The sequence below is a fragment of the Liolophura sinensis genome, chromosome 7 (genome assembly GCF_032854445.1).
Source record: "Liolophura sinensis isolate JHLJ2023 chromosome 7, CUHK_Ljap_v2, whole genome shotgun sequence".
In the NCBI taxonomy this organism is placed as follows: domain Eukaryota; kingdom Metazoa; phylum Mollusca; class Polyplacophora; order Chitonida; family Chitonidae; genus Liolophura; species Liolophura sinensis.
In genome coordinates this window covers 47,678,215-47,692,437 of record NC_088301.1, presented here as the reverse complement: position 1 = coordinate 47,692,437, position 14,223 = coordinate 47,678,215, and the positions used below count along the sequence as shown (strand labels likewise).

The window sequence follows — 14,223 nt, the reverse complement described above, 5'->3', positions numbered from 1 at the left end:
ACGACTCTTGTGACAACCTGGCTTTCTTTGGTTTCCGCTGTCCCTGCCTTTGTTCTCTTTTGGCACTATAATACTTGAGTTTCACATTCATTTTGCTTTGCCAATTTAGGCCTTACATGTATGACTTTGAGCAAGATAGTTTTGTGTTGAATTCCTAGTTTCTAACTACCTTTTGATAAATCTGATATTCATGTGTTTCATTAGGAATGCATATATCTTTTCTGTTGCACAATGTGTTCATCCAGTAGGTGATGCATGGGTTCTGATAATCATTTTTGAAAGCAATGTGGCGCAAAGCAGAAAGCTGAAAATTTGAAACCTGTTTAGTCTCTGCTTTTTTACCATTTCTGTTTTCACTCTTTTAATTTTATGCTTACATTCAAGGCTTTCAAAGCTCTACATTTGTGTGATAAACAGCTTATCTTTTTCAAGGAACATTTGTACAAGTATTTTACTACAAAGCAGAGTTTCTAGTTGTATAATGAAGGTAACTTGTTTGCGTCTCTCCCTTGCTGGTTGGATAATTTGACACCTTAGTAATTTGATAGAACCTGTTGGTCGGTCTGCCAACCAGCAAAACCCATTTGAGCAGAGGCAAACAATGGCAGTTGTCCGACTGTCTGTAATAAAAGACCCAATAGCCTAAAATTGTGCCTTGTATGGTCCTGGAGTGCCAAGGTTATTGAATCCATTTCTTTTATCTTCAGCACAAAATTCTTCGGCCATGTTGACATGGGACTATCAGGGCGTTGATACAAGGCTTCTTAACCTTCTGGCCTCAGTTTCAGCTGTCATTTTCCCTTGCTCCGAACCTCCCTGTTATTGGGTTGTTAAGCAGTGATGTATAGGGCTTGTCAGGTTCCCCTGTGCTGCTCTCGTGCCAATGATAACCAGTTATCCTGGCTTAGCTGAACAAAGACAGAAAGTCTGGTCATCAAGATATCTAATGCATTATGTACAATACTGTGTGGAGATCAAGGTTATCTTTGTTTCTATTTTAACTAAAATGGACATGGGCTATTTTAATTATCCCCTCACCAACATACAGTCATTGGAGGGAATATATATGTAGCACCTTTTTTGCCTGTCGTTGTGCATGGCAACATGTATATACTGGGTTAACCTTTTTGTGAAGTCTTAATTTACTGGCAAATTTTTGTGTACAACAGTCATCACAAAAGGAAGGAAATATTGTAAATTCAGCCACTTAGGCACTATATTTTAGTAGTGACAAACAACCAATGCGGGATATTTGTCAATGCCTTGTTCTGGTATATTTACATGTATGGTTATGCCCATGAAGAAGTTAAGCTAAATATCACGAAGCATTCAAACCAAAAGAGTTAGAATACAGGTAATTATATACTCAAGGCTTAATATATGAAAACAGGTATTGGCTGTCTTTAGGTTTAGGAGTCGCTAGTGTCTTGGGTTTCCTCTATCCACAACCTTGATGTGACCTGTCCTATTTACTCATCACAGGAATGTGTTCATGACCCACAGCTGAGAAACCCTATGCAATTACTTCGTCATGTCATACCCTTCGCTGTTGGATGAATACATCAATGTAATCATATAACTGTGTTCTTGGGAATGTGATGAAGAATATGGTACCCCAGTTAAGAAAGATAGACATATGATGCCACACATATGTGCAGCGTAATGTACCAATACATACATGTACATGTAACATTGTAAATTGTCCCAACAATGTCTCCTTGCATGCATGGTATTTGGCACAGTTAGTATTTATCCAATGGTTATGAAAGGAGACCTGATTATTTGTTGTTGTTTTTTTTGTTTGATGTAGGGCGTTTTTGAAAAAATTTTTATTATTATTAATACTTATAATAATATTGGTTTTATTTTGGTACTTTATTTTTACCACATTTCATATTACAACCAGTTACACGTATCTGTTTGCAAAACATAATGTTGTATCACAGAACCTGAGAGTGATGACAAAAATTTCACATACATATAAAGGTATTTTCACATGAAGACTCCATGGAAGTACCTTTACATGCATGCAGTGTACATATATACTTTTGAAGGTGACACTGCATGTGAGGATTCTAGGGCCTTATTTTGTCTTGTGGTTGGTGGGTGGGTGGGTGTACTGGATATGGTGGTGACAGATGACTTTAATGTCCATTATTTCCCTTTTGCCTTGGATCGATTTCTTCCCAGTGGCCATGACAGGTTAAATCACACATGGCTGGCATGTAATTTCCTCTCCCCCCAATGGCTGAGAGGTGAATGTGTGACCACATAGCAGAGTGGTATCCGCCAGGTTACAGTCCTTGTTGACTCTTGACAGGTAATGGTGAACAGGTATAGTGTAATTTCTACCCTCACCATTATGGCTCATATATTAATGTATATTAGAAATTCATTTATCAAAGGGAAGCCATCCATCATAATGGACGTATTTCAGACACAGGAAAAGAAAATGTATCATTAGTGCTTAATGATGCTATTGAAAGTTATAAAAGCTAGAAAGGAGCTGTTGAATGCTCCTTGCTATTTTATTTATTTTTTTAATTATTCAAAAAATGAAATGTTTTTTTTTTTCTAATATAAAATTTTAGGCGAAAAAATGTTCTTACTACCTACTTAATAATGCAATATATTTTTTCTATTTCTCTTTTTTTATGTTGTCTATTGTTACAGTTCAGAGGTTTGTCTTTTAATGTGTCCTGAATTTATTTTAGAAACCAACAGATATCAAATCCAGTGAAATGAGTAACAAATGCATAGAAAATTTCTCTGTACTGGTTATAATTGATTCAGTTATTTTGCTCTTCCTACATGTAGATGGCTTTCACACAGAATTTGTAATATTACCATGGTAACCAGAAACCAAAGAAGCAGTAGCAGCTTAATTATTTTAACTTGGCAGCAGCAGCAGCAGAGGTCTACATGAGCAATATGACAGTATTTTTAACTACATGTAGATACTTCCTTCTCTTCTGTTGCGATTTCTGAGGAGTAGTCTGTCAAAAGAAACCTTGTTCTAGCTTCCTTACCGTGTGGATTTCTTACATGCGCAAGTTAATATTTTGATGTTACATGATTTTTATTTTTAGACTTTTTATCTGCCTAGGTAATGTGGCCGTATACCTGTGTAGAAAGGGACTTTCATGGGTTTAAAAATCTGATTGATTTGCTACCTTTGTAGATGTGATTTAAGATCATTGACAAATGTAAAATAGCATTCTTTGTCATATTGATTCACTCAGAGGCTGTACAAGTGATACTTGATTAACAAATTCAAAAAGCCACAGGCTTTTTTTTTCTTTAACCTTGTTGTTTGATGTACAAACAAGTATGAACACCATTTAATCTTGGCCGAGTATTAAAATTCTTCCTGATGCTTTATTAAGTTTAGGGATACACTGTCCTTCACAGAAGAAAGTGAAATAGCAAGTTAAACTGCCTTTTGACAGAAACGGACATAGACTGTATGCATACATTTATATACAGCATTAAGATATCCATACACACATGTACTTGAACATTGTTTATGTAAGTAAGTGAGGCTGAGAAAAGCAAGTGATCTGATACTATGAAATTATATTTTTAATCAATACTAGAGCTAATCTGGATATTGAATACATTTCATGTTGACATCATATTTTTAAGATGGTAACTTAAGCTACAATGTAGCACAGGTTTAGAATTTGTAACCTTTATATCTTTTTTAACAGCTTTCACATGGTTCACCCAGTCAGAATATGTTTGTAGAGGTTGATGAGCCAAATTAGCCAGCATTAAAACATACAAGAGGCCCCACAGCACAAGATTTTGTAGAAGAGCCTCAGGATAAAATATGTATCCCAGCCTCCCAAGAACAACATGTATACATAAATATACACAAATGTCACATGTTTTTTGAAAAGCTGATATTGCATGTATGTCCAGGCACATTCAGTTGAGGATTCCTGTTAATGCATAAGGCAGTTTGGGATGGTACTGTCTACACTGTCTACAGTGCTTTCTTAAAATTTATGCATAGTGATACATTAAGCTGCCTTATAGCACTGAATTTTATATTTGTTTTCCTTAGATGAGTTTACAGTCATTGTGTTTGATATTAGGGCCTCGGGGGAGAAGAACAGGTCTGCAGGTCTGACATCTGAAATTTCCCCCATTAAAACCTAAGCTCAGCTACACCTTCACAAGGGCAACTGGCAGAACATACTGTAATCTTTCAATCTTTTCACATGCTTACAAGGTATTAATTTAAGCATATGAAGGCATTATTCTATGTAGACTGATAAAATTATACTTTTTTGAAGCCCTGAAATTGGACAATCCTGTGTAGTTGGATTTGTCTTCAAAATCAAATTTAAATGGGGCATAAATTGCACTCACTGTTGTCTTTTATATTTGAAAATGTTGAAGAATTAGAATAACAAAGGAGGCCAGGACCAAAACATATGTCAAGAGGCCTGCAGAACAAAACATATAGTACAAGCCTCACTTGAAATGAACATATAGATGTCTTGCACTCAGGGACCATGTTGGATTATAACAGAGAATTTCATTGTCTTTTCCAGAGTATGCCTTTCATTGTTACCACTGGATCATGGCATTGTGTTGTTAGAATCCAACATGGCTGCGAGAGCAAATCATCTCACTGTTCTTAAAAACAAAAGTACAGGACTGTGACCTCTGAAGAAAGCAGAGCTCTGAAGTGCCATGTATCATTTGTCTGCAGGACATGTATTGTTTAGGCCTGTACTGACTGACTGACTGACTGACTGACTGGCCATTTTGTAGAATAAAACTTTGAGCAGTCGTCATAGAACCTTGTATGTTGACACTTATTTCTCGTCTTTTTTCCCCCCTCCCAGGTAAAGCCTGAAGAACACGTGATAGACCAAGGGGATGATGGGGACAATTTTTATGTTATAGACAGGTGAGATAATTATGATTGTAATACCGGATATTGTAATCATAAATCGCTCCTGGGGTGATTACAGGGTTACATGTACTTTTGGAGGTGAGTGGTGAGGCATTTCGAAAATTGTATTGTGAATGAAATGTGGAAGTAATTGCCTTGCTCTAAACTGTTTGGAAAATTTTTTCAAATGATACATGCATTTATACATACATGTATACACAGTGTACATGCTCTTGCATTTCCAAAAGTACATGTATCTGTCTTCTTTTTTCACCATCATGTATTGTTGGAGATATTAGACATGTCAAAAGCCAGAGGAGTTGCAAATGTATTTAAACCACTTTATTTCGGTATAATAAATAGTAGGGTTTGAAGTCATAGAGTACATGATTTTCTCCAGACGAAAGGATTTAGCTGAAATTTCTCCCTCTGCTATGGCTTCCATTAGACGAGGAGACTGAACGTTATAAGCTTCTTCATAAATTTGTGTCTCGGGGCAGGATAGGCAAAGCTAATGCAAAGAATGTGATGTGGTTGACAATAAACATGTGGATATGATTGGCATATCCTGGCTTTAATAACCTTGTGTAACCCAACAGCTATTTTGAGAACGTGGACACTATTTTAGATCACAATGCATGCAATAAATATTTTTTTCGAGTTGAATGTTCAAAGTAATTGTGTATACTATGTGCAATTTTTTCAGGACGGGAAGTGTGCATACATATTATATGCATTGTTTCCATGAACAGTAATTCTTCAACCTTTTTGCACGTTTGTAAGGTGTTTATTCAAGCCCATTCTGAAGGCATTATTCTGTCTAAACTGATAATATTATGCATTTTGTTGACCAATCCATTCAATGTAGTTTTGTCTCCAAAATCAACTTTAAAATGTGTATAAATTGCAGTGAAAGGTTGAGGAATTAGGGAAATTATGTATAGTGAAATGTGATCATACTTTTAGCAAATGGATGCTCTGATTATAACCCTACTACACAAGAGTGTAATATTATAGTCATGGTCAAAATTTGGGATGAGGAAACTGTTAGTGCATTAACTAGAAAATCCTAATGTGGCAATTAAAGTGGACATAGCCCACGTAAAAGTTTTTAATTTTAAATATGGTGAGTGGCCTTAAATTTTGCCCCTGACTAAGTTACAAATTTTACTTGTTTCTGAGAGTTCTGTTGATCATAGAAATGTATTTTGAGACTCGTTTAGAAGGTGGGTTGATAGTTTTGGGACCAATGGAAAGATGTTTTTTTGTCAAATTCAGTTTACATGTGGATGTGCATTACATGTACAGGGGGGTTATTACATGTACATGTATATATACTTATATAAATGTCACAAAATACTATATTTGGTGTTGAAATTTCCCAGCAGAATATTATCCCATATTCCAAAGAAACCTCAAAACATTTTCAAAAATCAATAGAGCCCTCAGAATCAGGAAAATTGAGCAAGTTAGTCATGGACAAAATTATAAAGATAACAGACTTCATGTAATGTTTTCCACTTAAAATAACAGTGAGATGAGAGAGCAGAGTGGTTAAATAATAGCAATGTTACCAGGTTTAACATGCCTACATAATAAATATGATCGTTTAAATGATTTACCAAACAGCATTCACCCAACTCTTATCTTCCCTTAACCAATGGTATTAATAAGCCAAATGATGAGGTAAAGCCCTGTACAGCGTTTTGCAATTAGAAGTCTCAAATTCATTGGAGAGATGATGCAGTCTGTCAAAAAATAATGGTGCAGTCCTTTCTATTTTTTGGTGCTTACACAGGAAAGAATGTGCAGGGTGCTGTTGTTTTTGTTATTTGGTCTTTGAACTGTTCAGTCAATAATAAGGCCTAGTCAAAAAAAGGCAAATGTGAACATTAGTCGGGATAGATGTATTTATTTTTGTGACAATTCGAGAAAATAATGAACCGATACAGTTTTGGTTGAGGTTCTGTAATGTTTACTGTTGTTCTGTAATGTTTACCATTAAAGAGCTACTACAGTGTGAAAACCTGAATGTCTTAAAAGAAGGGTTAAATGATGTCCTGAATTGGTAAAAAAAATAGCAACGTATTAAAACTGTTATCAGTAGTTTTGGAGGATAGTACAGAAACAAAAGTTTTCTGTTGTTTCCAATTTTCCCTGGTGTGACTTCATGCAAGAACACTTGGCATCATCCGTCCCTGACATGTAGCAACAAATGACGTCCCACTTTCAAACGCCATGACGTCATTCCAACATAACTGCCATACTCAGCGGCATGTATACTTGACTTATCGCCACATAAGGAACATTATCACGTCACATCAGGAAAATTTTATGATAAATGGCAAAGATTTTGTTTTTGAGGACTCTTCACTTATACAAGATAAATAGTGTTATTCGTCATAAATCTTTTTGAACCGTGGTGTTAGCTCTGTAGCCCTATTCCCCAGGGTATCCTTCATATCGTTTTAATATTGCCGCATGGCTTTTCTTAAGACTGAAGTAGCACTATAACCAGCAGACAAACAAGAAATCTTGAGTAACTACGAAATGAAAGGAAAAAAGGTTTGCTCCATCTCATGAGAAAACCGAAATTTTGATCACTGCAAAGATATGTGGTTTCAGTGCAAATTTCTTAAACATTGGTGGTTTACAGTGTCATCCTTTTTTCGTTAAATTGTTCATTAGCTGGATAATTGGATTGTATTTGTCAGTATAAAATATATTGTTCAGAGCTCTGCTTAATTGGATTTTGGAGCAGATGACTCCTAAGATTATGTCTGGAAAAGATGCAATTCATCATTTCTAAGGGTGGGAGAAATTAATAATGAAGTGTAAAATAAAATAAAACAACTTAAATTTTTCTACCCCAGCATTTGAAATGGAAGTCTAAAATGTTTCTAACATCGTCTTACCTTTAGACCCTTAATTTTGCTGATAAATGGATCTGTTATTCATGAAAATTGATGCATCTAGAAAAATATGTGCTTATTTGCATTCACAGCAGGTGGGTTCTTAGCATGTCCTAATTGTGCATGGAAAAAAAGAGAACGTAGCTTGAGCTGCCTCAAAGAAATAGTGATGGTTTTTATCTGAAAATGCCAATACACAAGAGTTTATGTAATAAAATGCTGAAATTTGCTTGTTTTCTTTTCAGTGGCCTGTATGATATATTTGTGGAAATAGATGGAAAACCCCAGAATGTTGGTCACTACGATAACACAGGCTTCTTTGGAGAGCTTGCCCTTATGTACAACATGCCGCGTGCAGCCACCATTGTCGCTACAACAGAAGGCAGTCTATGGGCTCTGGTCAGTAGTGTGCATGTATCTGTGCCATTTGGCATATATGTGATGGCCATCATTGTATTGATCAAACATTTCATACCAAATAAACTGTATAGTCTTGTCAAACAGTTTTAATGAGAGTATATAGCATTGTCAAATGGTTTTTAAAAGCAGATGAAGGGAGATGATTGAAATGAACAGTATTTATTTTACATGCTTATCTGTTTTTACAGAAATGCTTACCTATTTAAAACAAGGAAGTAATAATATAAAATTGTGTTAAATTGCTCAACACCACCATTATATTGAATTTTAAAAACTTGATTCTGATTAATGGTATCATGAGGATGAATAGAATAAGCTCTTCTGTCTTTAGCAAGACATTTCCCCGTCTCAGGTTCACCTATTGTAAGCCATGTGTTAGCATTCTCCTGAAGACATGCTTCCAAAAATAGCCAAGTACATGCAGCTGAGTTAGGCATCAGTTGGCTAATGTATTGTCACCCTGTAATTCCCTAGTGATGATAAAAAGGCTTTGGGGTTGTTCCTCTGATTCTATTACATCCTCTGATACATTCGTAAATCAGTGAGGAAATGTCTGTTAGCCCAAGTAAACGTTAAACTACAAAGAAGTAATGGCCGTTTAGGTTTCATGCATTCTCCCTTTCTATCCTGTTTGCATTCCCCTTCTATTTTGAATTTTTATCTTATGCTCACCACACCATAATATTAAAACTGAGGTTATCAGAAAACAAAAAGTATGATGTTACACTTGCCAGACATAGTTTGTATGAGTATAAAACACTTCAGATAATTGCATTGATAAAAAGATAACAGAATTTCAAAAGTAAAAAAAATTATAGTATGACTTGTGTTTTTGCCTTTTCTTCTAATACTTCTATCCTCACAGAAATTTAATGATTTGAGAACATTAAGCAAGGGCTGATGTACTGAAATAATTTTGTGTACTTTGTTAAACATTGTGGAGTGATTTAAATTTAAGCTTAATGGATAAATGGAGAAAAATCACATGTAATACAAACGAATATGAAAAGAGTGAAGTTTTTATCTCTTGTAGTGCTTGGAAACGAGGAAAGAATTTCTTTTCAAACTCTGTTCAGGAAACCTCTACATTAATGTTTAATCGATCAATTTATCAGGCTTCATGACACAACTGCATGTATTTTGAAGTAATATTTGATGGGGAAATTTTGCTAGCAGCATGATGTTTATACTTATTTAATGTTATGCGTCGGTCGTTCATCACGGTCCATTTTCTTGTTGGCAACTCTGTTAAATTTATATGGAAGAGTGCATGTCTAAGTGTGGAAAATTATATTCAGTGCAATGTTACAAAACAAAAATAAAATTTTGGTGCAACAACATTAAGTTTAATTTTAAATTTCTGTGGAGTTTGTTGTTGGAGGAGCTGGTTAGACAAGCATGTTATGTTAATATTTGAAGCATACCTTTTCTAGATGTATAACATTTAGAAATCATCAATATATAAAAAAACAATTATCAGAGACATGTATCTCTACTGAATGTTAAATGTATGCTTTTCATGTTTTTATTATCTGTATTGTTTTTGGCTTATTCTGTTCTTTCAGGATAGGATCACCTTTAGACGAATTGTGCTCAAAAATGCTTTTATGAAGCGAAAAATGTATGAAAATTTACTAGAATGTGTCCCTATGTTAAAGACACTAGATGTAAGTATCTTTTCCTTGGTATGTGTCATCTTTACATGGTAATTAGTGTATGTACTGTTGTATGTTACTGATTTAAGACTGATATTGAAAACATGGAGACATGAAATTATTCATGAAAAAGAAAATGAAATACCAGGGAGGGTTGGTCATGGATCGGGCATCAAAGGGTGGTGTAGCTCAATCAGTGGGATTTTGACCTAAGTAATTAGTCACCTGTGAAGAACTGTACAGTCAGGTGGAATTATTGTATGAGTTCTTGCTGTAAAGAAACATTAGTCTTCAGTCCTAAATTCTGTCCGCTAAATTCTCCAGGATAGTATTTGATGACTAAATTTCACTTATTGGCACATGGAATCAGCTCTGAACATTCCCTCATGTTGGTAAAAGTACAACATATATGTGAAGTATAAGTTAGTATACCTGTCCTTTGAACTCTTGGAAGGAATTTTGATACCCTCTTTAACTCATTTTATTTTCCTGATAAACTATTGTGTACCAAACGTGTGTGTTACATGTTATATTCTGAACACATCCAATATTTCATGTCTTGTTCATGGGGCAATTTTATTAGAGCTAGCAGAGTTACACGTATCCTGAAAACTGTTTTAAGGCCTCACACTAGATTAAACTTTAAGCCAAGCCTTCAGTTTTGTACTTACTGCCAGCAAGATTGTAACAGTATATTAAACGAACTAAATCTGTTGCCATGCCACAGTTATACTTGGACTTTGACCAACTGCATTGGCCACTGATTTTTTAAAATTAAATACGACTTAATACCAGTATGAGCTAATGCACTTTTGAACAACAGTGCCCAGGTGTCTTCTTAGGTCTTAGTTTAATATAAAACTCTGTACAAGGGGGCTGGACATGGGTTGATACAAAGAGAGAGAGCCCAAACTGCTGCAACATGAGGTTGGAGTTCAATCATGGTCAAGTCTGTACATGTACATTGTTTTAGCTGCATGGTACATGTTATTCACTGGACTGGTGTTTTTTTACAGCCATATGAGAGGATGAATGTAGCAGATGCCCTGGTCTCCAAAACATGCGAAGCGGGAGAGTGTATTTTACGACAGGTAAATTTCCCTCTGAATAATATGAACTCTCCAAGGACATTCATGTACATACAAGGCAGTAACTATTTATAAGCAAGACTGTATACAGCAGACACAGGGCAATTATCTCTTGTAACTACCTTGCACTTTTACCTCAGGCAATTCAAGATACACTGGGCCATGTGGTTTGGCCATCAAGCCAGAGTTTATCCCCAAATTGTAAACCAGGATGTTATTACTAGTCACCTGTTGTTATATCCTTTCAGTATGAAAAAAGAAAAGTGTTCACATTTTGTGTGTGGAATAAATCATTCTTTAGGAAGAGAATGCTGTCTGCTCGGATGCTATTATCATATACAGTGAAAATCGTCACTGAAGAGTGTGTATCAGTTGGCCATCACGTAGGAGTAGTGTTATTGCCACATGTGGTACTTTGTTTGTTCACTTGTAACTCAGGTGGTATGCAGCTCCCCTATCTGTAAACTGCTGTTTATTGTACCTGCGACTATAATTCTGCACCACATCCTGCCAAGACTGTGCTGCAGAATACATTGCTGCATTTTTCTCCCCATCTGTTGAATCGGGATTAATTTGTTCACTCTAAATCCTCCACAAATTTGACTGGTAAAGTATAACTTGAAATGAAAACTGAAGACATTTGATAACATTATGAAGATCAAAAGGTGAAGGATAGGCACTCGAAATATTTACAGAAATCCTAAAATGACCTGCCCAAATAACAGAACAGTGCTCTGATATGTCAAAACATGTACTATGTAAGTGGTCGAATTTGTTGAGAATTTAGGGTAGCCCTCATTGTGTGTTGATTGCTGACTTAATATGTTGTATTGTGATGGTTGGAGTTATTGGCCTCCCACATCTAAGGGTTTATGTTTGAACCCAGCTCATCATTTCGTGTCTATCATTTTGCTGATAATGTCCTACTTAGGTAAAAGTTTGTACACCCATGCAACACAATCTAATGTTCAGTTGGTTTTAATGAGGATTTTATCATGCTAGAGAAAATGTTTCTTTACATATATATGGAAATTGTCACTCACATAAATAAGAAAATTGTAAATTAAAGCCTTACAAGAACAGTTTCACTGAAAAATTATTTTACATGATAAGGATGGTAGCTTGTTAGGCACCCGAGCTAGTGAAGCCCAAACTTCATTTAGGAGGTTCATTTGTTGGGCCATCGTTTTGTATTTTATTTTATTTATTTTATTTTACATGGATATGCAGGCATGTCTATCTTTTGCCATTAAACTTTACTCTTGACAACATATGCGAATAGACCTTTCTGAACTGTCACTCAAGAACATGCAATGGAATGATCATTAGCAATTATTGTTGCAATTATGTCAACCAGATGTCACGTACATTCATTACAAATGTTCAATATTTCTGTGGCGTCAATTACTTTTACCAGGAATGGAATGAAAATTGACATAGTCATGGGGAGGGGTGGTGGGACATCGAATTTGTTGGATCCATCCATAATGTGTCACAGCTATTGCCTTGAAAGTAAAAGTGAAATGTATTCATGTACACAAAGATATATTTTTGGGATGTTGATATATTCTTTACTTGGATCTTGGGCTGGAACATAATGAATATGTATTAAATGCTATTCTTAATTCTTCACATATTGAGTTCGATATAGAAGTACTTGTACACAGGCTCAATGCCATATCATGATCAGGTAATGGACCTGATACGTCTGCTGAATATATTTTGACCAGTGAATATCTTACCCATGTTACCACATACATTTTTTTCTCATACATACAAGTTGCAATGCTGGTAATTGGTGCCAAGAGAAATGTGTTTAACCTGAATGTGCAAATATGCTAATCTTGATGATCTGTTTTTTCTTTCTGTCCCAGGGAGACGAAGCTGACTGCATGTACTTTGTTGAAGATGGTGAGGTTAGGATAACTGTACAGAGTAAGGTATGTCACCCAGATACATTACAGTTATCATGGTTATTATGTCTGTTTGAACCATTTTAGAGGGCTTGCTGTGGTTAGTATACTTTCCTCTACACAGATGAATTATTACTCTGTTTTTATAGGAGAGTTGAGGGAGAGAGGGGTGGCATGTGAATAAAATTGGATGGGGAACTATTTGGTATTTCAGGACAAAAAAATTTCCATCAAGCAGGTAACTGAAATTACAGACGGCCAGATAAGACGATCATAGGAAATTGCCTATGTCCTTGTGCTTGATGACATCTTTTTAAAATTTCTTTAAGAATAATTTTGTACACATTGAAAAACACTCAGGAAACATTTCGCCTGATTGGTCATTAATCACAAATTGCTCATTGCAAGAGACTTTCACACAGTTTTGAGATAGTGGAAACACATCATAGTTGAGTGTTGTCATTACAGTGTATCCCCTTGCCCATGTAGTCGGTGGAGGACGCATACATGTAGCATCTTTCTCATTCATCAGTTCATTTGGCCTGTTGACCTTGGTAAGGTCCAATTTTTCTCCAAACTACTCGCGTAATCATTGTCATATTTTCTTCACACAACATACAACATGCATGGAAGGAAATGTTAGGAAGTCAGCAGATTTGAACGATCTTAAGTAGGGAAACAAGGAATGTAATTAAAATTGTGGTATGGACATTCTATTATGTACTGGTGGAATAAATCACAGATTTAGTATAAATATTTGCAAATATCTAAGTAAACGTACATTGTGGATTCAACAGATTTATATACAACTCCACTGATCGTGTTAAGATTGTTTTACTAGTGCCACAGATCAAGAGCCTTTACCACCTGAATTTATTTTGGGACAAAGCTACTAATTCTTCAACCTGTTCTAACGCCTCTGCAACTAATATTTTGAAACATTCTGAGAGAAATATGGGATGTAGAGAAATAATTTGCACAGATTTAAATGTATGAAGCTTGCATCTTTCATGATACAAGCAAATCGTTTTTGATGTCATTTTCATAAAAATTGTATACACAAATTTCATTGAAAACCATGCTTTATTGGTTGAAAAGATTGAAGATGTACATTATTTTCTCTGTTGTTCACTTCATTTCTGCCTTGATACTTGGAGCCAGTAAACAGGACTGGTTTGCCAGGTTTCAGTAATATGATTGGGTGTCATGTATGGAGTATTCTTTAGTGACAGCAACACTTAAGATACATGGTCTCACCTTGTTACAAGAAGACACAGATTATTTACAGATACCTATAAACTGAAAATACGACCTAGAAAGTCAAGC

The 14,223-nt window shown here is 35.4% G+C and overlaps 1 protein-coding gene across 1 annotated transcript in view; it reads left to right on the top strand.

Annotated features, from left to right (window-relative positions):
- Positions 1–14,223, top strand: part of LOC135471801 (cAMP-dependent protein kinase type II regulatory subunit-like) — a 64,215-nt gene that overhangs the window by 28,979 nt on the left and 21,013 nt on the right. Inside the window, exons 6-10 of the mRNA XM_064751152.1 lie at positions 4,860–4,924; positions 8,067–8,220; positions 9,807–9,908; positions 10,913–10,987; positions 12,859–12,924. Of these exons, the coding sequence (XP_064607222.1) occupies positions 4,860–4,924; positions 8,067–8,220; positions 9,807–9,908; positions 10,913–10,987; positions 12,859–12,924 (462 nt within the window). The remainder of the gene's footprint in view (positions 1–4,859; positions 4,925–8,066; positions 8,221–9,806; positions 9,909–10,912; positions 10,988–12,858; positions 12,925–14,223) is intronic.